General features: G+C 44.0%; 2 protein-coding genes across 8 annotated transcripts; both read left to right on the top strand.

Annotated features, from left to right (window-relative positions):
• The first annotated feature begins 1354 nt into the window (after nt 1–1354).
• DNAJC28 (DnaJ heat shock protein family (Hsp40) member C28) lies at nt 1355–4537 on the top strand. 4 transcript variants are annotated; one of them, XM_037377802.1, is made up of 3 exons: nt 1356–1374; nt 2537–2640; nt 3127–4537. In XM_037377802.1, exon 3 carries the CDS (start codon nt 3180–3182, stop codon nt 4296–4298), a length of 1119 nt encoding a protein of 372 aa, XP_037233699.1. In that variant the 5' UTR covers nt 1356–1374; nt 2537–2640; nt 3127–3179; the 3' UTR covers nt 4299–4537. The 4 variants fall into 4 exon arrangements, with proteins under 4 accessions (XP_037233701.1, XP_037233699.1, XP_037233700.1 ...); XM_037377801.1 differs by lacking the exon at nt 1356–1374 and adding an exon at nt 1438–1890; XM_037377804.1 differs by lacking the exon at nt 2537–2640 and having other exon boundaries at nt 1355–1374.
• A 525-nt stretch (nt 4538–5062) lies between these two features.
• TMEM50B (transmembrane protein 50B) lies at nt 5063–24758 on the top strand. Of its 4 annotated transcripts, none has more exons than XM_037376382.1 (8): nt 5063–6834; nt 7968–8079; nt 17396–17571; nt 18126–18238; nt 19315–19382; nt 20437–20529; nt 20736–20793; nt 23179–24745. In XM_037376382.1, the coding sequence occupies exons 3-8, from the start codon at nt 17473–17475 to the stop codon at nt 23222–23224; spliced, it is 477 nt and encodes a 158-aa protein (XP_037232279.1). In that variant the 5' UTR covers nt 5063–6834; nt 7968–8079; nt 17396–17472; the 3' UTR covers nt 23225–24745. The 4 variants fall into 4 exon arrangements, 3 of the variants coding, with proteins under 3 accessions (XP_037232279.1, XP_037232278.1, XP_037232280.1); XR_005102454.1 differs by lacking the exons at nt 5063–6834; nt 7968–8079 and adding exons at nt 9820–9947; nt 22927–23018 and having other exon boundaries at nt 23179–24758; XM_037376381.1 differs by lacking the exons at nt 5063–6834; nt 7968–8079 and adding an exon at nt 9822–9947.
• Nucleotides 24759–25827: the final 1069 nt, after the last annotated feature.

Raw genomic sequence — 25827 nt, 5'->3', positions numbered from 1 at the left:
CTTTTACAGCTGTTTCGCATTTTATTCTCCTCATCAGGAGGCTGTGACAAATAAAGTCAGAAACAGAACTCGCGCAGCCCTGAAACGTCTCTCTGCTACCTAACTTGCCAGAAGAAGATAATTTAAACTTGCATTCATTCCAGCAGGTCAATTTGTATTGCAATTATTTAACCTCTTTTTTTTTTTTTCCTTAGGTGATGAAGTGAACACGCAGTAGAGAAAGACAATATACATGGTAACTTTCAATACCAAAAGCTGACTTTTACAGAAAGCAAGTCTGAAATAAAAAAATAAACGCAGAAAACCATCGCCTAGTGAATAGAAGAGAAAATCTCTGTGAAACGATGTATTTTAGTGTTGTTTATTCGCGAAGATAGCATACCCCCAAAGCCGTTACAGGACAAGCAGTCTTAAATATAACACTGGAAGCTGTAAACCAAAGCAGGTTGCTCAGTGTGGCTGTTGCTGCCTTTCAGGCATCAGTGCCACCGTGCCACTGGCTGGGTGCGCAGCATGCCCCGTCACACCAAGTACCATATAGAAAACACAAGGGGTGGGTTGGTTGGGTGGTTTTTAATAATGCACACTGGTGTTTGGGGAGGAAACAAACTGTTGTTTCACTTGCTGGGCCTTTAGTCATGCACCTGGGCCCTCCGCTCCAGGCTGAGGACCAGAACGGTTCCAGGGCTTGGGGATCCTGCGGCCGAAGCTGCCGTTCCCCGACAGCCCCGCGACCGCAGGAAACCCACCACGCGCCAGCCCCCCGCAGCAACGGGGCCGAGGACAGGAGTTCCGGGCCACCGCAGGTCTGGCACTGCTGTTTGGGTGAGCTCAGGCACTCGCAGCTCACCCTGCCCCCGGCACGGCGGCGCCCCGAGAACCGCGGCGGGGGCAGCGACGAGCGCGCGCACGAGGCCTTGGTGGGGGCGGGGCGCCGGCAGGCAGCGGGGCTCGCGCCCGCTGGGGCGGAATCCACCCGGACGGGGGCGAACAAGCCAGTACGGGCGACGCGGGCGCGCATCCGTTCGAAGGGGGGATGTGGACAGCTGCGCCGCCCGCACGGCCGGGGGGCGCTGAGCCACCGCCCCGGCGCCACGTCACACGCCACCGAGCCGCGCGCCGGCCCGCCCCGCCCCGCCGCCCCGGCCCCCCCGCGGTCACGGCGGGCCTCGGGCGCCCCCTGGCGGCGAGCGGCGCGGACCGCCCCCCGCCGCAGGGGCAGCGCGCCCGTCCTTGAGCGAAGGGTGCAGGCGGCCGCCCCGCCTCTTCCGCCGCTCCCGGCCCCCTGCCCCTCGGCCGGCGCCCGCCGCGCCCCCGGGCCCGCGCCGCTGCGTGGGCGGGGGAAGGGAAGGGGAGGGCGGGCGGCGGGACCAGGTGAGGCGGCGGTGTGGGGCAGGGGGCTCGGGGAGGAGGAGCGCGCGTCGCGCTGCGGGAGCCTCCCCCGCCCTCCGTAACCGCCCGGGGAGGGGAGGGGAGGGGGCCCGGGGGCCCGGCGTGCCGCCAGCGGCTCTGCTCGCCCGCCTGCGCCGAGCGCGGCCTTGTCCCCGCAGCCCGCGGGAGGGGGCGGCCCGGGCCGGCCTGCTGGGCCCCGCGGCGGGCCGGGGCAAGGCGTGCGGGGCCGCCGCCCTCCTCGGCCTTGCGGGGGGCTCGGGTTTGGCACCCCTCCCCCAGCCCCGCCGCGGGGAGCTGGACTCCAACGGCGGGGGAATACCAGTCCCCCGGCAGCCGGCACCCTTCGGTGCGGCGGGGGTGGGTGCTATACGTACAGCTTGGTACGGTTTTTAAGCACAAATATATTGAAATCGAGTCTACAGTTGTGCGAAAGTCTGCGCTTCTGATCAGTGCATGGAATTTCAAAAGTGATTAAGTGCATCCGTTGATCTTTTCCATGTAAGTACTAGTTACGTGGATTTTTATGGCCACGTGGAACTAAGTAAGCATCCTTGCCAACTGCCTAGAAGGAAAGAAATCGCTATATATCATACATGAGAAGCTTTAACATGTTAATCAGGTCCATTTATAATAACTACTCAGGTACATTATAATAACTACAAGCTGATGATTTAATATGTTACCTGGATCAAAATCAATTGAAAACATGCAGGATTGATCCATTCGGGCCAAAGTACAGCTCCTTTCCCCTCCCTTTTCAGATGGGTTAGGGCAGAAGGACAGTTTGTTACACGTGGAACGTAAAAACACTCTTGATTCCTTAAGCTTGGTTTAGCCTAGTTTTTTGTTTGGAAAGGAAGCCAGCAAAGGATATATTTCAGTCACTGGTGAATCTATGAGACTCCTTAGCACCGTGTACGCGGTGTTAGTCTTAGGATTTTCATTAATAAAAAGAGATTGGCTGATGCGTAAATTGTGTGTGCAGTTTCTATAGCATTTTTCTACTTTTGATTTTACATGAAGACTTACTTATGTCGTAGTTTGCTAAAGGTGTTCCTTCTGCTGTTTCCCAAAGTAATTCAGAAGCACTGGTATTCCTGACAGGATGATATACTGTCTGCTGTTAATTTGTTCTGAATTCCAGATTTATAACCTTACCTGGCACAAATGAAGGAGATTGGCCACTAGGATGTGATCGCCCTGCTGGGATACAAGAGTTAATCCAAATGAATCTGTAACACCAAAAGGGTACTGTAATGAAATCCTTTGAGAATGTACCAGGGAGTAGATCTTGAGGCAAGGATGTATGTAAATAGAAAATTCAGTTGATGACTGAATGTAAGTGTATAGAGGAAAAGGGAGAGGTTTGTTTCAGCAGTTACCACTCAACACACAATCACAGAATCGTCTAGAAAGTATTACGTTGCATGGAGTTTGCAGAAAGGCAGTAAAGCTTTGGCCTTTCGGGAATTCTGCAGTGCAGAACAAAGCTATGCTACTGTTGCTATACCAGGAGAAAAGTATATTGTGAATTAATTTTAATTCATATTGTAATACTTCAATAGAAATTAATAAGAAATGCCGATTTCAATATCAATCTCTAAAAGAAAAGAACATTGCATACTGTTCTGAAATTTTGTAGGGGTTTCTTTAAATAACAAGTTAAAGATCAAACAAATCATTTAAGTTCTTTTAAAAAGCATATTTAACAATTTTATAAAAATGTGTTTATAGGTCATTGTTTATAATGTAGCTGCATCTGAAGAAACATAAAGTGGCTTTCTGTCATGCTGACTAACAACATAGGGCATCACTTAATGGTATGCCAAGCAATGATTCCAAGAAACCTGAAGCCGTTTCCCTACGTTTGTTGCACCAGAATGTTGTCAGGTTACAAACCTAAAAGCAACATCAAGGACTCTTACAAAATTCTTGAGCTTGAGGAAGGATGTTCCCTTGACGATATCAGAAACTCTTATCGAAGTCTTGCCAAAAAATACCATCCAGACAGTGGTTCTGCCACGGCTGATTCCGAAGCATTTATGAAAGTAGAACAAGCATACAGAGTCGTGCTCAGTGATGTGGCAACCAGAAAGAAATCAAAGGAGAACAATGAAGAGGAGGAAGATCCATTCAAATTAAAAGCACCACAGCATAGACACTACTTGAGTTTTGAAGGTGTGGGTTTGGGAACACCAAGCCAAAGAGAAAAGCAATACATGCAATTTCGAGTAGACCGTGCTACTGAGCAAGTGTTGGAGTACCGGAAGCAGAGACTTGAAAGCCAGTATACTGTGACTGACCTAATGAAAGCCAAAGATGTGAAGCAGAGCAAAAAGGTGAAAATAACTCAGGCAGTTGAACGGTTGGTTGAGGACCTCATCCAGGAATCGATGGCGAAAGGAGACTTTGACAACCTCAGCGGCAAAGGAAAACCTTTGCAGAAATTTTCAGACTGTCCACATATCGACCCTATGACTCACAATTTGAACAGGATTCTGATAGACAATGGATACCAGCCAGAGTGGATCCTGATGCAGAAAGAAATACGGGAAACTATCGAGCGGTTAAGGAAGAGTATAGTGGCGTCTAGGTGTAAGCTTGGAGGGCCAATGACACCATATAGGCAAAAGCAATGGAATCGTATTTGTGAGCAATTTATAGAAGATATCAAGAAATTAAACAAAAGAATTGACAACTTCAACTTAGTTGTTCCTATTCTGAGCAGACAAATGGTGCACTTCAGTGCAGACAAAGAAATTGTTCGAGCACAAAAGACTTACGAAGCTTTGATGGAAAACAGAGAGGCTTCTAATTCAGACACAAAGGAAAATGAAGCAGAAAATGTTAAAAGGTTTGGGTGGAAGTCTTCTCTATTGAAGTGGTTAAACCTTACACTGAAATAAGATAATACAAATTCATCTGTCTTGTCAAGATTTTGAATGCACTTTATTAATGAAACTTGTAGCACTGGAGAATTTTCATGTACACTGAAAATGTAAAATTGAGCTTTCCACTGTTACACCAGCTAAAAGGAATTGGGTTGTTTGATGTGCATTTGCATGTCCTTAATCAATTTGTTTGTGAATATTGTTAAGAAACTGTGCTGATTTTGACTGGGGTAGAGATAAATTTCATCATAGTAGCTAGTGTGGGACTGTGTTTTGGATTTGTGCTGGAAACAGTGTTCATAACACAGGGATATTTTCGTTACTGCTGAGCAGTGCTTACACAGAGCCAAGGTCTTTTCAGCTTCTCACACTACGCCACCAGCAAGTGGGCTGCGGGTACACAAGAAGTTGGGAGGAGACACAACTGGAAGAGCTGACCCCAGCTGACCAAAGGGATGTTCCATGCCGTATGATGTCATGCTCAGCATATAAAACTGGGGGAAGAAGAAGGAAGAGGGGGATGTGCAGAGTTATAACATTTTGTCTGCCCAAGTAACAGTTACACATGATGAAGCCCAGTTTTCCTGGACATGGCTGAACACCTGCCTACTGATGGGAAGCGGTGAATTAATTCCTTGTTTTGCTTTTCTTGCGTGCGCGGCTTTTGCTTTACCTATTAAATCATCTTTATCTCAACCCACAAGTTTTCTCACTTTTACCCTTTCGATTCTCTCCCCATCCCATTGTGGAGGGAGTGTGAGCAGCTGTGTGGGGCTCAGTCGCTGGCTGGGGTTAAACCACAACAGCAACAAATTGGTTATCCTCTTGCATCTCATTTTACTTCTGCTTAAATCAAAAGTAATGCTTCACTTTCGCATAATCACTCTCACAGTTTCAAAAGGTGAAACTGAGGCATAACAAAAACATTAAGGACAAAATGGAGGAAAAAGTCTTGCTGTGCCCTGTTCGACCTTTATCCTTTCTTATTTAAATGCTTACAGCTAGTTCATAAATTGTTGGCAGGTTTCATGCATTTTTTTTAAAGTACATTCGTCTCTTCAAGGTTAAATTAAATGGGAATGAAGGGAGGGTTCTGGATGTCTGGGCTTGGACTGTGCATCCTGCAGAAGTCCATTTTTGGACCTGGCTTTTGACACTGAGGGAGGTTTCAGAAAGCATCTGAGCAAATAAGTAAGAGTGGCCAAAACTGTACCCTACTCTAGTTGGAGTCAAGAGAAGGGAATATTCATTTTCAAAAGTAATCGCACCATTTAAGTATTTTAGGATACTGGCATCAAAGCACCTACTGTGAAATATTGCTGTACTATTAAAGTTTCTGGGCAGTGGCTTGGAGGGTGGGAAAATCTCCATGATGCCAAAGATTTATTTATCTTTAGTAACCTCTCTGCTCCCCACACCATCTGGTTTTCCTGGAGGACTCTGCCTTTGAAAAGGTGTCACTGGATATATCAGTATCTGTGTGGGCCCCTTCCTCACTCATGCCTCTGTGACTCAGCCTGTCACTGTCTCCACCCATGCAGGAGTTGTGCTGTGCCCTGCCAGTCTAACCACAGGCTCTGGTATGCAACGGAGGGGGAATTTACACTCTCAGAGTTTCAGAAATGAAAGCTAGATGATGATGATGATGATGATCACAACCATCCTTTGGCAGATGCCCCAGTGCTGGCAGTCTGGCTTAATGTGTTCGCTTTTGGGTGGATAATGCTGCATGTGCTCCTCTTGGTCTTTGTGCTCTTGCTCATCTAGATGAGTCCTTAACATGCAGGCAGAACATTATTTATATTTGTTGGTAGAATGAATTAATTGAACCATCATTTGTCAGAGGGTATTATATAATCTAGTAATATAACTGAATATAGTTTATTTGTTGGTAAACACTATAGGTCTTTCAAACCTTTATGTTACAGCAAATAAATAATAATGGCAAGATTTTTTTCGTGTTTTAGGACATAGGGCTAATCTCGGCTTCCTTTAACATACCTTTTTGTAAGAATGAAGGTGGCAGAAGTAAGAAGAAGGGCATTATGTGACGATGGATCTGTTGCCCCCAGGTCATGCCACTGGGAAGCTTGTGCTGTGCTGTGCCCTGGCGCTAGCTGAAAGGGTTAGATCGTGGCTATTCGTTCCTTTCCGCTGAGATTCTGTTGGGAGGCAGGGGTACACTAGGAGCGTGCATCGGTTGTGCCAGCCAGTAATTAATGTACTCTTCAGTGGCTCTCCCAAGTTTGCAAAGATGGTGAGAAATAATGTCTGTCTTGCGTATTAGGAGAGAAGTGTTACACAGTGGTCAAGTGGGAACAAAATGTGCATGTGGCCTTGATCTGCCGTATCAGTAGCCTCATTCTAAATGCTGGGAGAGAGCAATCAGGTTACACGGCAGCCCTCTGTTTCTGGGGGCTTGGTAAGAGTTCAGATTGCTGTCCTTTCCTTCTCTCCTTTGTGGTACAGATACGACTCATTGAGATGGTGGTGTTAGACCAGGGGATAACAGAAATCTTTGACTTCATGAGCTCCTCACTCATTTTAGCAGGTATGTGTATGAATGTTTGTTCATTTCAATAACTTACCTATGCATTCTTGCTCTTAACGGAAACTGTAAATTCAACATACTTTTATGGAAGTGTTTTGACACAGAAGATCAGATTTTGATTCTCATTATGATCTATGGAATTGGATCTGAATTGCTGTTTAAACTAATCCAGTGACAGATTTAAAAAGAGCTAATTGCAAACTGAATTCATTGTACAAGAGTAAGTAGAAACCAGATTGCAGTAAGTCCAGCTTTAATGGCACCCACTTTGGCTCACAATGAAGATAAGTATCAGCAGTTTAAATATTTAAATTGCCATAATGGATGAGTCAACATACTGAGTGAATTTTATGTTCCTTTTAAAACGACTTGGTTTTAAATAGAGCAGATGTGACCTGACTCTCAGCACTTTAAGTCAGCCTTACATTGTTGTCATGAAAAATTGCCAGGCACAAAAATCTACTTCAGCACTTACGGCAATGATGATGAAAAAAATTATCTAAATTTTTATTTTCCCCAGGTGTGTGGAGGAGTATATTTTTGCAGTGCTGGTCTATTTTTTTTGTTGCACTGAGCTCACAAAATCTTAAGAGCAGAATTTAGTCATTAGTCCTAGAAAAAGTAATACCAAGTTCTTGCATACAAATTGGAAAAACCCAGGAGAGAATGACCTTCAGAAGTCATTTTTCTGTCTGACACTAGACTGTTAATTTGAATTTTATAACTGTTATCTTATTACTGACCTCAAAAGGATAAAATCACTGCTGATTCCAGATACAAATACATGTTGCTTATTCCCAGAACTCCCTATGTGTTTGTCTAATTACCATACAGCTTATCTAGATGACATCTGAATACAAAGGCAAAATATTATTTATATGCATTATTAGGATATATTAAGTGAGGTATCAGGTTTTCTCAGGGTGAGGAATCTGTTTCTTGCCCAACAATCTGATGGCTCTTTCAAGCACTATTAGCAAGCTCTACAATTATACATGTTAGTGCTTTCCAATTAAAGGAAAAGACCTATAGCTGTAGGCTGTCTGAAATAATGTCTCAGGCTGTCCTATAAACTCAAGAGTTTCGATGTATGCTGTAAGTGTTGAGGCCTGCTGAATATCCTTCTGTTTCAGAGCAAGAATGCCTCTCAGGATGCACCTAGAGTTTCAGAGAAGGCTCTGAGGAGAAGAAATAAAAGTCACGAGAAGCAAGAGCAGGGCATGCTGTAAGAGACAAAGACAAACGGTAAATCTTTGTTCTTAGTGGGAGAAACTCCCTTCATGAGGGAGAAGGGGATGTGTGGTGTCTCCCTTGCAGTTATTTCCCTACCAGTTGTGTTTCCCTGGATGTGGCAATCACACAGTTTACCTTTCCACAGCTGAGATCAGCTGTTGGGAAAACAGAAACGTGTGTGTGCATGCACTGGGGGTGGGAGGGGTGATAGGAAGGACCTGGAAAGGAGAAGAGATTAGGGGGAAAGTAAACTGCACGTAATGCTTCCAGATGAGAGTGAGAAGATGGTGGCACATACTTTAACAGGTATAGAGGCTGGAGAGTAGGCATGTGTGAATAACAAAAAAAAAAAAAAAAAAAAAAGAAAAAGAAAAAAATGGCTGTGATCCTTCTCAGTGAACAGCAAGGCAAGAGTTTTGTTACAAAGTTTTTTCTTCATGGTATGGTTCTGAGCATCATGAGTAAGAAACAACTGTTCCCATTGATGCTGTGTGCAGGAGAGAGCCTCTTCTCTGGGCTGGATAAAGTGAGAAAGGATGAGCTGCTTCGAAGGAAGACTGTGGCTTAGCTCCAGCGCTGGTGGAACACAGTGAGCACATGTAACTGAAGGCAAAAAGGAGGAGAGGCTTTGAGTACAGCTTTTACCTTTTAGTGGGATTTCATGGGGTGACAGCTTAACTGCCTTTTCACAAGAAACTTAATGTTGTTGCCATTTGGTAGCATCAGTAGGCCTTGCTCCCCGGGCTCCTCTTCGTAGTGCCCCATATTGCTCTTCCTTGCTCGTGAGCAATATCCTTAAAATGCCTTCCTCTTTTTTTCTTTTGTTTATCCTTGTCGTACTCTTTAATTTCTACTTCACACTTTTCAGATTGATTCTGTACTTTTTTATCTTACCACAGCGTGAATTTTCAAGACTAATCACTTTCCTAACTTCAATACTTAAATTAATTCAGTTGCAGCATTTTCCCTTGGTATCTTGACATCGAATCTTTTATAATGGGCAGCTGTGTGTGCTTTACAAGATCTTTCTTAAGGCACCTCTGGTGCTGGTGTGGCCTTTCCAATGCTTTGGAAAGCAATGGGCCGGAAAGCCAGGCAAAAAGAACCGATCCCGTCTGTGGGAAGCGTGAAGGGAATTTACCCAGAGTCTAAAGCCTGGGGTGGGTTAGCACGGCTCGGGCACGTTCAGCGCCGCGGTGCCGGCAGACGTCAGCTCACGGCCGTCGGGCGGCTGAAACGGGTAGATAGCCCCTCGGCTCTCCCCGGCCGCGGCGGGTGCGGAGAGATCCGGGGTGAGCAGCGCCGGTCAGGGCTCCCCACGGGCTCGGCCCCGGGTCCTGCTCGCTTGCGGGCTCCGGGGAACGGCGGCGGGGCCGCTGCTGCCGGCGCCGGGCGGGAGGCGGCTCGGGAAGGCGGAAAGCGGCGATGGAGCCGCTTCTTCCCGGGGGCTGCGGGAGGGACGCGGGGTCCGTTAACGTTATTGTTTGGGTTTATCACGGCAGGCACGGGGCTAAGGCCTAACAACGTCCGGCGGCGAAGTGCGTACGCTCCCATACGGATGAGCAGCGGCAAGGTTAGCGCGCCGTGCCGCACCGTGAGACGGCCCGCGGCGCTCCGGGGGGTGGCACCCGCACCCGCGGGCTGGGCGGGGCGCTCCCCGGGCGGGGGGCGGGTCTTGCGCCGACCCCGCCTCCCGTCTCCGCTCCGGTGTCTGACGTGCCCCGCCGCGTCGGCCAACCGCGGCGCCCCGTCCTCACCCAGCCTCCGGTGACGCGCGGCCCTCGCTGCCGATTGGCGGGCGGCCGCGTCGCTCGCGGGTCTCTCAGCCCCCCTCCCACGCCCGCGCGCCGCCGGCGGAAGGCTCTCGCCCTGGACGGGGGGTACGTGCGGGCGCCGCGTTCCTGCCGCGTCGCTGGGGGCGAGGGGCGGGGGGGCTGCGCGCGCCGGAGCCGGGGGCGGCCGCGGCGGCGGGCGGGAGGGCCCGCGGGACGCCCCTGTCCGAGCCTGCGGCGGCGCGCGCCCGCCAGCCTGCCCCGGCCAGGGGCCCTCGCGCGTCCCGGTGCCGCCTCGCCCGGAGCGCGGGACCCGCCGCCGCCCGCCCCGCCGCGAGGAGAGGCGGCCCTTCCCTCCGCCTGCGCCCCAGCCCGGGGCGGCGCCGTCGGTCCGGCCCGGCGCCCCTGCGCAGCGCTCGGTGCCGGTCGCGGGCAGCGAAGGGGTCTGCGTGCCGCGGGCTCGGGGCGGGGGCGGCCGCCCCCTGCCCCTCCGCCGGAGCCGTGAGCTAGAGCCGTAGCGCCGCCCCGCCGCGGGCGGTCAGGGCCTCTCCGGGGGGCGGCAGGGCCCGTCCCTCCCCTCTGCAGGGCCGCTGCCATCGGCCGCGCACCCGGGAGCGGTGGGACCGCGCGGGGAGCTGGCGGTCCGCGGGGGAAGTTAAAAGCAACAACAAAAACATTAACTTATTTTTTCCCAAGCGATGCTGCCCTCGGTAGAACAGTCGCTGTCGGGGCTGCGGCTCTGGGGTGCTGCCTCATAGTGCCCCGTCACGGCCTGAGCCCGTGCGCGCGGCACCGGTGCACGCAGCGCGGTGAGGGGCGCGGGCGGGCCTGTGGGTAACTGCAGGACCGAGTCGGTTTATTCCTCTCTCAAGTCCTCAAACTTCAGTCGCACTCACAGAATACCTGCTGCAGGCGGCAGTCACGCTGCTCTGGGGCTGATCTGTGCGAAGTGGTTACCTCTTGAGTAATTTTGCCACGCAGCCTTGTTTTTGTATAAGCTCATTTGAAAAGTTCCTTTCTTTCCTTCTGTCTTTCTGTAATACTTGAACTAGACTACAGATACATCATAGTGCTGTGGTGTGGGGGAAACTGAAAGTGAAACTGCATGTAATTACTGAAATGAGTGAGTGTCTGAAGATCCCCCTTTAAAAAATCCAGTGGGCTTAGTAGAAATGTTCAGGTAAGCCACTTACAGTGAGCGTGCCGAGTGTCTTTTCATAGTATACGCATATGGGGAAAGTATGTGACTTCAAGCATATTCTGATCAGTTGCTTGTGGAAGTTGTTGTCTTGTTTGAGGAAAATAGGGTTTTCTTCTTGACTTTAAATTTCTCCTCTTCGTGTCTATCTTTTACTTTCTTCTTTGAAAAGAGGAGGTTCCATTCTTTGCTAACCTGATGGTATTCTAGGGCCCTAGCACAGCTTAAGACAGATTCCTTTTGGCGGATTCTTTTTGTATTTTTTTGTAACTGCTCTTAATATTTTGTTCAAGTGAAATCAATTCATTTGGGGAGGGAGAAACTGATTTTCTGATGAAAATTTTGATCGATTCTTGGGGTTTCATTTCACCTGTCTGAATAATATCCTAGTTGTTTTAACCTGAGTGTTAGCGCCTACCAAGTATTATTTTTACAGTAAGTGTAACTGTCTCCAGCCTCCGGTTTGTTCTTGCAAGCGTTCTTGTGTTTCTGTTTATTGGACGTGAGTGATAAATGTTTCCTGAGAACAGTGGGAGAACCTGTCTGCCCTTGGAAAAGGGGAGGAGATAGATTGTAGGAAGGGCGTTGAAGGACAGCTAATGCAAGGAGTTTTACCTGTTTCCTTGCTGTGAAGTATGTGGATGTAAAAGTTTAAACCAAGAGAGTGAGTGTTGTACATTTACTCAGGTAAGAAAGTCCAGCTGAAAGCATCAGAATCTTCTGGCTAATAGGATACAATTGGGCTAAAACCTAGGTAGGTGTCCATACCAGGGTAAACTTTAGCCCAGCTCTTGTGATCTCGGTGGATACTCAGATTCACAATGTCACTGGTCTTTCACAGTTGAAATACAGCTTATTATTTTCTTCCTCCTTTGCTAGGCGTGTTGAGAACTGCATGTATATGGAATGTTATCATAGAGTCACAGAATGATTTGGGTTGGAAGGGATGTTCAGAGATTATCTAGTCCAAGCCCCCTGCCGTGGGCAGGGACACCTGCCACCAGACCAGGCTGCTCCAAGCCCCATCCAGCCCGGCCTTGGACACCTCCAGGGATGGGGCATCCACAGCTCCTCTGGGCAACCTGTGCCAGTGTCTTGCCACCCTTGTAAAAAATGTGTTCCTCACACCCAATCTAAACCTACCCATTTCAGTTTGAAACTGTTGTCTCTTGTCCTGGCACTACATGCCCTGGTAAAAAGTGTTTCTCGAACTTTCTTGTAAGCCCCTGTTGTGGCTTAACCCCAGCCTGCAACTAAGTACCAACCCCTCCCCCAAAGGATGAGGAGGGGAGTTGGGAAAAAGGTAAAACCTGTGGGTTAAGATAAGAACAATTTAATAATTAAAATATAAAAATAACAGTTGTAATGAAAAGAAAGAGAGTGAGAAATAAAATCCAAAAGGGAAAAAACCCAAGTGATGCTCAATACAGTTGCTTACCACCCACTGCCGGATGCCCAGCCAGTCCCACAGCAGCGGTCGGCAGGCCCTGGCCAGCTCCCCCCAGTTTATACACTGAGTGTGATGTTCTGCGGTGTGGAGTAGTCCTTTGGCTAGTTCGAGTCAGCTGTCCTGGCTCTGCTCCCTCCCAGCTTCTTGTGCCCCTCTAGCCACCTTTCTGGCAGGCTTTTAGAAAAGTCCCTGACTTAATATAAACATTACCTAGCAACAACTAAAACATCAGCATGTTATCAACATTATTCTCATACTAAATCCAAAACCCAGCATTGTATCAGCCGTAAAAAAAACGTAACAATCCCAGCTGAACCCAGGATAGCCCCTTTTATATAGTGAAAGGCCACAATAAAGGTCTCCCTAGAACTTCTCCGGGCTGAACAACCCCAACTCTCTCAGCCCGTCTTCATAGGAGAGGTGTTCCAGCCTTCCCAAATGGGAGGCCCCCATTTTTGTGGCCCTTCTTTGGACCCACTCTAACAGGTCCGTGTCTGTCTTGTGCTGGGGACCCCAGAGCTGGATGCAGCACTTCAGGGGGGGTCTAGCAAGAGCAGAGCAGGAGAATCACCTCCCTTGACTTGCTTCTTTTTATGCAGCCCGGGACACAGTTGGCTTTCTGGACTGCAAGTGTGAATTGCAGGCTCGCATCCTTTTTTCCACAGGGCTGCTCTCGTTCCATTTGTCCCAAAGTCTGTATTGATATTGAGGTTTGTCCCAAGCCAGGTGCAGGACCTTGTACTTTTGTTGAACTTCATGTTGTTTGCATGCGCCCACACCTCAAGCTTGTCAAGGTCCCTCTGGATGGCAGCCCTTCCCTCTAGCATATTAATACCAATACTGTATAGTAGCTAACTGTTTATTTAGCAGCTTGTGAGAGGATGGCCAACCTGTTGCGTTTGGGTTGGCTCTGTACATCCTTCCAGTAAGTCTGATGGGCACTGTGCCTACTTTTTAAATGAGAGCACGGGAAAGTAGTTGGTTGAACTTCAGGCTGGATGAATTGTTCCGGCATCCTGCAGTCTGCTTCTTGTCATCCTTTTTTTTTTTGGAAACCGCATGGCCCTTATTTGTCGTGCCCTCTACGTGTGGGAGCCCTCGATCAGGTGTGTGTTTGATCACAGTTGGCATTGTCCTCTCATAGAAAGAGGAGTATCTGCATGTTGGTCACAGAACATAGGCACGTTCAGTAATGCTGGGAGAAACGGTGTATCACTGCTTTTTAGTCATGTGTCCTGTACACATGGAGCTATGCCAGTGGTGAGAGATATCTTTAATTATTTCTAGTGTTAAGTGGGGCTCTCTTGAAATACCTCTAAGAAAGACTCCTTTCCAGAATTCTGAATGGCATTGATTAATGTTTAGATTGTCTTAGAAAAGGGCAGCCACATCAGCACCTCCGTTTCCTTTTACTGCTGATTGTGTTTTTGCATGTCAGCTCTATCACCAAGCTTTCTTTGTGAAATCGAAGCTAGTTTCTGCCATTAGGCACATGTAGAAATAATTCTAGCCTTCTTGTCTGTGTTCTGCTGCAAATTCTCTGCACCTTGTTTCTTCATGTTTGTCATTTATTCCAGTGAAACAGGAGAATTGTGTTGTCAGTCACTGGTTCTTGCTGTAGAAAGACTGCCACCTATTCACATATTCATTATGGGTGCTTCTCTTCTGAACACAAAGATAAGGTGAAAACAAAGTGCAGGTTTGTGAGCCTGTATTAAGCACCAAAAATACAATTTCTGGTAAAATAATATGCTTTGGCAGAAGGCTGCTCTGTATCTTAGAAGGTATTAAAAAAAAAAAGTAAAAATCAGCCTTCCGGTCTCCCTAGCTTCACTCATTTGTCACTAATGCAGCTGTGAAAACTCCATTTGATATCCAGTAAAGTATTGGGAGAGGCTTTGTCTCAAGTTTCTGTTGTAAGTGAAATGCCTCTGGTTTGTCACCTAATGTTTAAAAAACACTTAATTATTAAGACAGGGTTTTGTGCAGTGTATGGCATCCATAATGTTTATCATTACTGACTTTGTGAAGTTGAAAGAGTTTTGCTGGAATAAGCGCTAGTCAGCATTGTATTGGAAGTTGGTTTAATTATACTAGCTGACAAAACAAACTATATATACCCTTTAAGCCATAGAAGGGAATAATTTTTTTCATTTTGTTTCAGCCTTTTGAACTAGAGCAATTTTGTAGAAGTAAGAAGATTTCTTTCATTAAGTCATCCAAGGATTTAACAGGCTGTTTCTTAATTTTCACAGACTGGTTGAGGTTGGAAGGCACCTTTGGAGGGCACCTGGTCCACTCCCCCCTGCTCAGGCAGGGCCACCCACAGCCAGTTGAGCAGGGCCATGTCCAGATGGCTTTTGAGTATCTCCAGGGATGGAGGCTTCACAGCCCCCCTGGACAGCCCCACTGTAGAAAAATGTTTCCTGATGTTCAGAAGGAACCAGCCTCCGGTGTTTCGCTTTGGGCCCATTGCCTCAGGTCCGACTGGGCACCACTGATAAGAGCCAGGCTGCATCCTCTTTGCACCCTCCCTCCAGGTGTTTATATCCATTGATAAGATTCCCCTGAGCCTTCTCTTCTCCAGGCTAAACAGCCCCAGCTCTCGCGGTCCTTCCTCACAGGATGGATGCTACAGTCCACCATCTTTGTGGCCCTTCACTGGGCTCTCTGCAGTGTGTCCATGCCTCTCTTTACTGGGGAGCCCAGAACTGGACACACTACTGCAGGCCTGGCCACAGGAGCACTGAGTAAAGGGGAAGAATCGCCTCCTTCAACCTGCTGGCAGCACTCCTGATGCAGCCCAGGCTACCGTTCACCCTCTTTGCTACGAGGGCACATTGCTGGCTCACACTCAACTTGGTGCCCACCAGGACCCCCAGGTCTTTTTCTGCCAAGCGCTTTCCAGCTGGGTGGCCCCAGCACATTCTGGTGGGTGGGGTTGTTCCTGGGTGCGAGAGCTGGCACTTCCCCTTGCTGAACTTCATGAGGTTCCTGTGGGCACATTTCTCCAGCCTGTTGAGGCACCTCTGGATGGCATCCAAGTAGAGGGTGAAAAATAATTTCTATTGTTGTTGTTGCCATATTTGAAATAACTTTTTTCCTGTGGCTTTGCTTGACCTCCTCTCTGAATTGCAGTTGTACTTTTAAGTTTGAAGGAGGCGATTTTATTTAGAGATGTTAATATTATTTAGATGGTCCGTTATGGGGAAAAAGATCTGAAGGAAAATATAGCTATGAAGAAACACGCCTTCAGTCATTCAAAAAATGACTGAAACTGTATTTGCAGGCAAAGTCATAACTTTTGTAGATTTGACGTAACCACCATCGTGTTCAGTGGGGAGGAGGAGTAGTGCAGTGTGTTAGCTTACTCCTACCTGCGGCCAGCCGCCCCACAGGGTGAGAACCCTCTAGCCTGTAGTAGCTGCAGCAGTGGGAACCACGAGCTGTGTTCCAGTGCGGGTGGGCAAGGAGCTGGGACGGGAAGGGGGGCATTGCTGCAGGATGAGGAAGAGACACATTCACGGTTTGAAGAGGAACAGATAAAAGTACAGATGGAACCATTTTAAAAGTGGAAAAGAAGGAAGGGCTGTTGGAGCAGTTGTAAATCTGAGACAGTTCTGCACAGCAGTTTTGTGCGAAGGTTGCAGAAAAAATAGGGATCTGGAAATTGCTAGGTAGAAGTATAATCTAGGAAAATAACTATATGGTTGGGCCCAGATACTATAAAAAAGTAAAATACTTTTGGAATTGAGGCATTGATTTTAATGCTTTAAGGTATCATAAATAGGGATGGATTTCTGGAACTAGATTCAGGAGGGCAAACTTTCTTATCTTATTCATAGGAGATGGCCTGTGTTTGTAGTGTAGGCAAACTCTATTTATTATTTATTTATTATCATTTAACTTCTTAGCGTAGACTGCTAATTACTGTTATTAACCAGAAAAATGTTCTGCATCATCCTGTTCTGTAATACAATTGTAAAGGACATTTGGCTGTTGTTAGCCTTTAGCAAATATCTGGAAATTATTTATGGCAGGTTGGGAAAATACGGAAGCTGACAATACTGAAACAGGACAGAGCAGCATTAAGGATGGCTGTGAGTCACTGCTGGACAGAAGACGAGTAAACGTTCTAACTTCTGACGCTCAGACTATATGTGCTAATCCTCTTACAGTGTGAGAATAGATGTAGTGTAGTGCAGAACCCTTTGTAGCTACTCGCTCACCAAACTGATGGAGAACTGTGTTGTTTCAGTAGTCACTTTGTAATACTAATTAACCTTGCGTTCCCCTTCATGTATTTAAAGTTCTGTGTGATCCTCTCTTTGTGAAGCAGGACATTCTTTACCCTTGTCATTAGTTGATTCACTGAGCTGATCCCTTTTCCCCTGTGTTAGAAAGGCACTATTTTATCGATCTTATTTGGAGACTGGAAATACAGGTATCTTATGCAAGATTCCATGGCCTGACTGAAAGACCCAAGTTCTGGTCTGTATATGAAGCCCCGTTGTATGTATCTTACTTTTTCTAACTGCTAATGCCAGAGAGAGCATTACGGTTTGAAGATGAAACTTATTTTGCTCCTGGTTTTTGCTTGCTTTTATTTTTGTGTTTCATACAGTTGAACAAACAATATATTCTATTTAATTTCTTTTGTCTCAGATATGATGATTTATATGTAATACATAGGTTTTTGACTTGTGTGATGATTTTATTTTGTAATTCTGTTTGCAAGGTTGGTTGTTTTTTAAAATATAGCTCAATATAGAATCCATAGAGTAAATGGAATACTTCATTCTGTAAAAAAAACCCACAACCCCACATGGTAAAAATTCCTCATGAGAGTTGTCAAGCATCTCAAGATTTTGCTACTGTGTATTAAGTGCAACTTTGGCTGTGTTTCAGGTATTTAGGGCACAGTTGTTAATGGGAAAATTAATGTGCAAGTACAAAACCAGAAGAGCAGTCTAATCTCTGAGGAAATGGCAGGATTCCTAGACAACTTCAGGTGGCCAGAATGTGAGTGTATTGACTGGAGTGAAAGAAGAAATGCCATCGCTTCAATCGTTGCAGGTGTATTGGTAAGTTTTAAGACAAGGTAAATCATGAGTGTGTTGAAAAATTTGGAAGTACCACAGTTACATTTTTGTTTCAGATTTTGTGAAGTTTCACTCCTAACTGCAGTTCAATCCAGTATATTTCTTAAAAAAATTTTGTAAAGTGTAATTATTAGACAGCTCTTTTAAGAGTCACATAACTTTGCATTTTCTCTGATAATGACGTACCATTTCTGCTATCTCTTCTTTATAAAAGATTGATTTTCCTAGTGGATGAATCTCATGTGTTTAGACCCTGGATTCTTGTTCTTAAAGCTGTACAGAGAATTTAACCATACATTGATACTTAATTTGAATAGAAAATGTGACTGATTTTCAAGTGCTCCTCTGAAAACATTGTTAAGGTTTATGCAGAGCTTGCATATCAAACAGATTTAGAGTCTGACTTAAAGCTAATGACTTTCTAGAATAGTTTGTAATTGTTAAAAGACAATTAAACAAATGGTTTGCATGAACATTTGCCACTTTTTGTCTCTGTACCCTTCCAGCCTCATAATAATGGTCTATTTTATTTCTAGTTTTTCACAGGTTGGTGGATAATGATAGATGCTGCAGTAGTTTACCCTAAGCCAGAACAAATGAACCATGCGTTCCATACCTGTGGGGTGTTTTCAACACTAGCTTTTTTCATGTAAGTGTATACAAAGGGAGTTCTTATAAAACAAACATGAGCTGTTAAACACAGTTTTTACTAGACAATATGATATATGATAAAACTTTGAATAACTTTGTTATAAATTACTTATAAATAATCTTCTTGTACTTTTTTGCATGGCAATGAAAGCCCTTTTTACCTTTTACCTGTGACCTTTGTTTCTGATTGTGGTCTGTTCATTCATTGATTCGTTGTTCTGCTTCCTGCCCCCCCCCCCCCCCCCCCCCCCATCTGTTTAGGGTAAATTGCTTTTCCTATGTACTTTGGCTGAACATAAAGCAGACCCTCTTTTATGCAAGTGGCTTTCTATAATAAGTAGTTAGATTCCTAGATGAAAATTAATGTAATGTTGCCCAGTTACTTACCTCAATATAAAACATTTTCCCTGCTTTTAAAATAATTTTTACAGCTGTCTCTGGCCCAAGACCTCTTCAAATAAGAGAGGTGGTAGTATTCTAGCTATTGTTACAAAGATGTAAATATGGCAGGCTTGAAGAAGTAATATTTTTTATTGAATTGTACAACATTGGTGAGAAAAAAGGATGCATTTAAATACATAAAACCTTCTTGACACTTGGTGTCTGAAAGTTTCTGATTTTATTTCCTCAGCAGTGTAACTCTTTTTAAGAAAATACATTGTCCCTGACTTGAATACTTAGGGTGTTCATTGTGAAGGAAAGCAACTTGTATCATAATCATGAGAGCACAGTGTTGATGGCTATTATTATTCCTGTGAAGTGGCTTTAGATATTTTAAAAACTTAAACAGCCAGAAAGTGACCAGGAATATTTCAGTCACTACAAAGGGCAATTCTTTTGTTTTACAGGTCTGTTAATGTAAAAATTGAAGTAAAACTTACGAAAAAATATGGGATTTGCTTGAAATCCAGTTGAAATCCTTCCATTAAGGGACATGTAATAACATGTTACTAGACAGAATGCCAAATAATTTTCCCAGAATTTGTTGCATCTTAAAAAAAGCTAGCTGTTTACTTATAACTTCAAATTTATTTTCTAATAATCTGAAGTGTATACACATTTTTTTGTTCCTAGGATAAATGCTGTATCAAATGCACAGGTGAGAGGAGACAGCTACAGTGACGGATGTTTAGGAAGAACAGGTAAACTAACTAAAAATCAGGCTGAGTTGAATGAATGATTATTTTGGTGCTGGGTGGTTTTTTCCAAGTGGTAGTTAAACAAATCATAATCGTAAGTTAAGGAGTAGGAGAGAACTTCTGTGAAGGTAATTTCTTTACAAAATTAACACTTGGAGATAAGTATTGTCTAAGAGATGAACTTAGAAAAACTCGACATCTGTATATCTTGAATACCTAAGCTTTCTTCTGCGAATCCCCCATAGCTGTTGGCAGAAATTTATTTCTGCCTTGTGGTAGGCTATGGAGCAGACATCCCTTAAGAATGTCTTCTTTTAGAAGGTATCACAAGCATTCAGTTTCCATTGTATGTCACCTACTGTTTGGTGTCTGTGGACCTGCTGTCCTCTCTCTGCTTTCATTCATAATTCCTTTACTGTTTCTCATGCAGATGCCAGCATCTGTGTTCATGTGATTTGTAGAATGCTGGAAATCTGGTAGGATTTACTGAGTTTTGAACTAGCGTATGAGGCTTTTCTGTGTGTCATTCACAAGTCAGCTCGAGAGAATCTTTGCATAGAAGTATTATTCCTTTCCCATGAGTGAGCAGGTTGATTATTTTTGAGTGTCATCTTCCTTTTTCAGCAGACAATATCTAGTAGCTATGGTAGATGTTGCCCGTCTGAATATATCTTTCTGAAGTAAACACAGGAAGTATTTGCTTTATGTAACCTATTGAAATGCCATCTTTAGCTCAGAAACACTATAGTTTTGGCAAAGTACCTCATCATTAGCCACTCCAAGTTGTGTTAAATAATACTATAAGCATTCCCTACAGATAAGGGGAAATTTATGGTAGTTGTATCTGTTCTCTAAAATAAGGGGAATCCAAGCTACTATGTGCTTTACTAGAGAAGGCAAATTTGGGTTATCTTGTCCATGATACAAGGATTTAACCCTTTCCCTTTGTGCCTTCAGCAAGATAACATATTGTATCATAATAGAGTCATAGCTTGGATCATCTGTCCTCATGGATAACAGTCTACATCGTTCTCAGAGGTTTTAATATTTCCTGCAGGTGCTCGTATCTGGCTCTTCATTGGCTTTATGTTGATGTTCGGTTCACTTATTGCTTCAATGTGGATTCTTTTTGGAGCGTACGTTACACAGAGTAAGTTCATTTATTTTCACATATAGAAAAGTGCTTTTGCTGTCAGCCAAAAGGCAGAAACCCCAGTAGAACGGAAATGTGTGGTCTGTTCTTGGCAGAGCTGTACCATCTAGTTTTGTAGGCAGAGAATGATAGTATGAATAGTGTTTTAAATACACCTTCCAATACAAAAGAACTTAATATTTCCTTTGTTACTTACTTTGCAGACACTAATGTTTACCCTGGATTAGCAGTGTTTTTCCAAAATGCATTGATATTTTTCAGGTAAGTTGTCTCAGCAAATTTCCCTCCTTCCAAGGGGGGTATATGACCTACCTGCTTCCATGCACATTGATACTCCTGGAAAAGAAGTTCTGAAAGCTGGAGGCTGACTCCAGGCTTGGACCTTCCACAGCACGGAGTTTGCTGCTGTCAGTGCAGGACCCTTCGTATTACACTTTATTACCCCCCCTAGCCTTTATTTGAGGATGGTGGCATGTAAGTCAAAGGGACCCCTTAGGTCGCTGAGTAAACTGACATTGTCCAGAGAACTGAGGTGATATTCAATGCCTTGACTGATGAAACTGTTTCTTAAAAACGCTTTTCTTTTTTTTTTTTCCCCACTCTGCTACTTTTTACTACTCCCTTTGCTCCAGTGCTTAGAAACAATGTTTTATTTGCCCCTTCTCAGCCCAGGAAAGGCTCTTCAGTCCCCTTTGTGCTCCTGTTAGTCCAGCTCTTTCTGATCTCACTGAATTTACAGCTCTAGAGTGTGGATGACCAAGAATATAGACAGTGTTCTGGGTGAGATACTGTCAATGTCTTTGGATAATGACAATAATGCTTTCATCCCTGTATTACAAATACTTTGGCATATGTCCTAACAGCACTAGGCAGGAGATCCTATTGCCCTTTTCCTGACTGTTTCATACCAATGGCTCAGTTATCTGATAATTGATACACCTAGATTTGTTTCTACTGGATGAGCTCTCAGTTATTAAGAGGGATAATTTATTTTTTCTAAGAGCATGATGGTACATTTTGTAATATTACACTTAAATCAATTTCTTTTATGTAGGTTAATTTCATTAAGTATATCGTATGACACTTTGAACATACCTGTTCTGTAATGACTCTTTTTATATGTATAATGCATTCTGCAATCCATAAATTTAATTAATAAAAGACAATGAAAGCATCAAATAGTGTAAGTTCCCAGATCAGTCACTGAAAAAGTTCACATAACCTCCTCTTTTGCAAGTTCTTCCCCACTTAAATTACTGAGCTAGCAATTTTCCTTCTAGGACCATATCAAATTCTCTGCTAGTGACCTAGATTGACTGGCTCCACTGTGCTTCCCTGTTTGGAGTTATGTTCTTGCAGAAAATAGCAGTTCCTAAATCTCTTCTGCTCTTTTGTACCTGATTGAAATGGGATACTGAGGAAGGCTGACTTTTGAGAATAGTTTCACCATGCCTGAAATCTTTAGTCTTATTTCAGTAGTCGAACTTACGAAGCTGCTTTCTGTTTCTGAAAGTGTCTTTCCTTGTTTTCTATTGTACTGCATATGTAGATTTATTTCAGGTTTTTGTCTTCTAAAACTTGTTTTCTAGGTATGCACTATGAGAGAAATGACAACCTTTTTATTAAAACAAAAAAAGCCTTTTTTTTTTTTTTTTTTTTTTTGTATCTCGCTTTGCACTTTAGGCAGTAACGTTTGCTAAGTCCATCTATTGCCACAGACTCCTTTCCTTAGACCAAACCTGGGTCAATCAGCAATGTCCTTATCCAAAACTTTTGTTTTGATTGAATCTGGTTCTCTTCCATCGGTGGTGTTCCCTAATGTCTGTATTCCCTGAACCATGTGTCCCCTCCAGGACTTGTGCGTCAGCCCTGGTTGTTACACCACCAGTTTTTTTAACTTAGTTTAACATGCTGTATTAGTAGTTCTTTTCTCTAGTTAATCGCCCAGGTGACTAGCTTGTTTTACTTATTGCTTGTTATTGTTCTCAGTGTCAGTGTTTCTCATTTCCCTCCCTTTTCATTCTGTTAAGATTTAGTATGACTGTGTCCTTCTTTACTGCCTGTTTGTTGGCTGTAAGAAAAAAAAAACATGGGGAGCAATAAGGAAATCATGCTTGGTTTTGTTCCCATAACATTTTTTTAATTTGTGACAATATATAATTGCATCCAACTTTATAAAAGGAGTTTTGGAAATCAAATTGCAATCTGGATCTCACTTATCCACCACAGGATCAATATTCTTTTTGATTTGCTCATAAAAATGTAAGTGCTTAGATTCCATCCTAGCATGATGAGTTATGTTCAGCTGATTGTCAGATGCCTGGATGAGGCTTGCTGCTCTGTAACTGTGTATTGGTCCTAGAATCTTTTAGATACTGGAATTTTTTCCTTCAGAAGGGCAGATGCTTTTACTGTGAGAATGGTTGCTTTTTGAGCAGTTGCTTCAGCTGGATCTCATAGGTTTAGCACTGCATCGTAAATGAAATGTAAGTACAAACCCCAGATAATGACTTGTATAAAAGTTAAGGTTACTGGAGTGCTCTTGATTTGCAGTGTACGTAGTAGATGATTATAAGTATACTATTAAAATTACCTTTTCCATCTTATGTATGGTCTGATTTGTTAAATTTTTTTTTTCCTCTGTAGTACTCTGATCTACAAGTTTGGAAGAACAGAAGAGTTATGGGGATGAGAGATCACGTATAGTGTTGTCTATTCCATAGTTGCTATGTCGTACTATGTATGTAGAAATATTTACATTTATTTGTTCTTGTTTTGCTTTCTAAACTGTATGAACTGAGAAATTACAGGTTCTGTAATAAGCTCCCTCTTTTCACAGGATGGATTTGTGAATATGTACATACAACTGTATATATCTTAAAAAGGGAATGTTGGGCTTTCTTTCTGAAATCTTCAGGTATATCTTCTAACATGTGGGTTTCCGTCAGCTCCCAGGACCTGATCTTCCAAACCTTCCCATGTGTCAGAGACTTCAGTGGAACTGTTAGTGAACAAGCAGGATAAAGCCCGTGCCCTGTAAAAGGGGTTATTAATTTTATGCTTAGGTGAGCTAGAGCCAGTATTGCAAGGGCTGGCAGCAAGGGCTGCCTGTGGAACCTGAAGGAGTAGTCAGCGCGTGGAAGTGACGCAGCTAAACCTGTATTTAATGAGGGCAGATTCTGTTGTGTGCCGAGGTAAGAGCTGCTTTTAAGAATTTTGTATAACTGTTCAGAAAAATACAAAGTAGCTATTTTTTGTAAAAGGTTATGAATTTTTAACAAGGCCCTATATTAAGCAGGTTCTGCATGGCAAATCAAACCGTTCTTGACTTCTCATTGCTAGCACAAATTACATTTGGCAGCACCACAGTTCTTAGAATTAATTTCATGCTGTTGAGCGTAATAGATACCAATTAGTATTTAATGTATTTACTGATACTAGACTAAAAAACCCAACAAACTGATGCCAGTCATACTTAAGGAATATAAAGAATAAATGAGTCAGACTACTATCTTTAAAATTATGCTAGCATAATTTTCTTCAGGGGAAGCTTTTTGCGGACAAATGAGCAGTTATCCTGCTACCTATTATCTTTTCTATTTAAAAGGCGAGCATTTCAAGTGGGGATATAGTAGATGTATTTATTGCTCACAAACTTACCTTGAAATAATTGCCAGTTTTAGGACTGCCATTTGCCCCAGTTAAAAATGTATTTATCTCCTAAATTTCATGGGCACTTTATGGGAATGCTTCCATTATTGAAATCCAGTTTCTTCTAGCTGGAGTATACAGAAAGGAAGAATAGCGATGTTTTATAGCTTTGGACTGATCTTGTATATTCATCTTGCTGTTGATTTAGGAGTTCTATGTGGTTTTTAAAGCATTTGAATCTACTTTGTGTTTAAAAGCTTTTATAACTTTCCATGTATCAAGATTGCTGACCAAATAGTATTAAACTGCAGAATGTAACTTCTGTGCATGATTACCATATACTGTTAGTCATCTAATTGCTCCCTTGTGGGAATCTCTCCAGTGGACAGAATATGAAGCAAATACTGCAGCTGAAATTGTGCTACTGGCTAGACTAACTTTATCCTGATTTTGCCATCCTGCAGTGAGTTACAATATATTCACTGGTGTTGATCATAGCTTTGTACATAAGTTGTCTTGGCTGTAATTTCAGAAAACTGCAATAAACTTTTATGTTCTCAAATTAATGAATTTCACAAGGTAATTGTACAGCAGTACTCTCTGTAACAGGCCGGTAGTACTGACTTTCAGCAAGCCTTACACCAGCTATTAAGTAAAAGCAAGGTTTTTGTTTTCAGACTGGTTGATTTCTTGCTTAGGAGATTGGGAACATTTGTTGGCTTTTTTACTAAGTGAGAAACAAGCATGGCCTGTAACTCATACCATTTACAGTATCTTGTACCTGACACGTGAACAGCATAAGCTGAGGGTTTGACTCTTAACAGTGTGCTTTAACTCAAGTTCCCGGTTAAGAAAAGAGTTTTCTTAAGAGCAGGGCAAGAGCTTCTTTCTGAGGTTACCTGTATTTTCTACCAGAAGTTTGCTTTCTTCCAAGTATTTTTTAGCCATCCCTTCTGGTTTTAGAGAACCGGAATGGTAGTGCTCTCTCTAAAGCTGCCAAGGGGAGAAAAGAAACAGCTTTGAACATGTATATATGCAAGTATTGCTTCTGGAGATACTCAAAGCCCACCGGGATGTGATCCTGTGCAGCTGCCTCTAGCTGTACCATTAGGTGGACTAGATCTCCAGAGGTCCCATCCAACCCCAACCATTCTATGATTCTGTGTGTCTTTTCTGCTAGCTGAGGCTGAAAATGGGCTTAGTGCAAGAACCAGGCAGGCTCCATTCAGAACAGCCCAAGGTCTGCTTCTACACCACGGGTAGTTCCAGCACAGGCCAGAGTGGATAGGGATGGCTCATTTTAGGTAATGCCTTGGCCTGCTACAACTGGCAGTTGTGAAAATAACCCTTGAATTATCCCCAACAAAAGGTTTTTAACTTTGGCCTATTTGTGTAAAAAATATTTAGTTAACAACTATCTCTAACAGAAGTCTTGTGTAAGGCTTGTTCAGGAAGTTGTATTGCTAAATACTCACAGGAGGAGTCTCAACTGTCTTCTCATTTACACCCTCTGTTATGCAGCTAGGTTGTTCCTTCTGTAAGCCTGTCATTCTTCGTTTGTTTACAGCACCGTATATAAAAAAGAACATGGATGAACTTAAAAGTAGGTATTACGCAGCTTGTGGCCAACTTTAAAATTCTTGC

The sequence above is a fragment of the Falco rusticolus genome, chromosome 2, assembly GCF_015220075.1.
Source record: "Falco rusticolus isolate bFalRus1 chromosome 2, bFalRus1.pri, whole genome shotgun sequence".
In the NCBI taxonomy this organism is placed as follows: domain Eukaryota; kingdom Metazoa; phylum Chordata; class Aves; order Falconiformes; family Falconidae; genus Falco; species Falco rusticolus.
The sequence above is the reverse complement of the archived record's forward strand: the minus strand, read 5'-3'. Positions and strand labels throughout refer to the sequence as shown.

Bases quoted from the DNA above. Each gene is read 5' to 3' on its own strand.
- DNAJC28 (XM_037377804.1), top strand. From the start codon at position 3,180: ATGCTGACTAACAACATAGGGCATCACTTAATGGTATGCCAAGCAATG.
- TMEM50B (XM_037376382.1), top strand. From the start codon at position 17,473: ATGGCAGGATTCCTAGACAACTTCAGGTGGCCAGAATGTGAGTGTATT. The intron at 18,239-19,314 runs GTAAGTGTATAC...TTTTGTTCCTAG, and splicing joins TCAACACTAGCTTTTTTCAT to GATAAATGCTGTATCAAATG. The intron at 20,794-23,178 runs GTAAGTTGTCTC...TTTCCTCTGTAG, and splicing joins AATGCATTGATATTTTTCAG to TACTCTGATCTACAAGTTTG.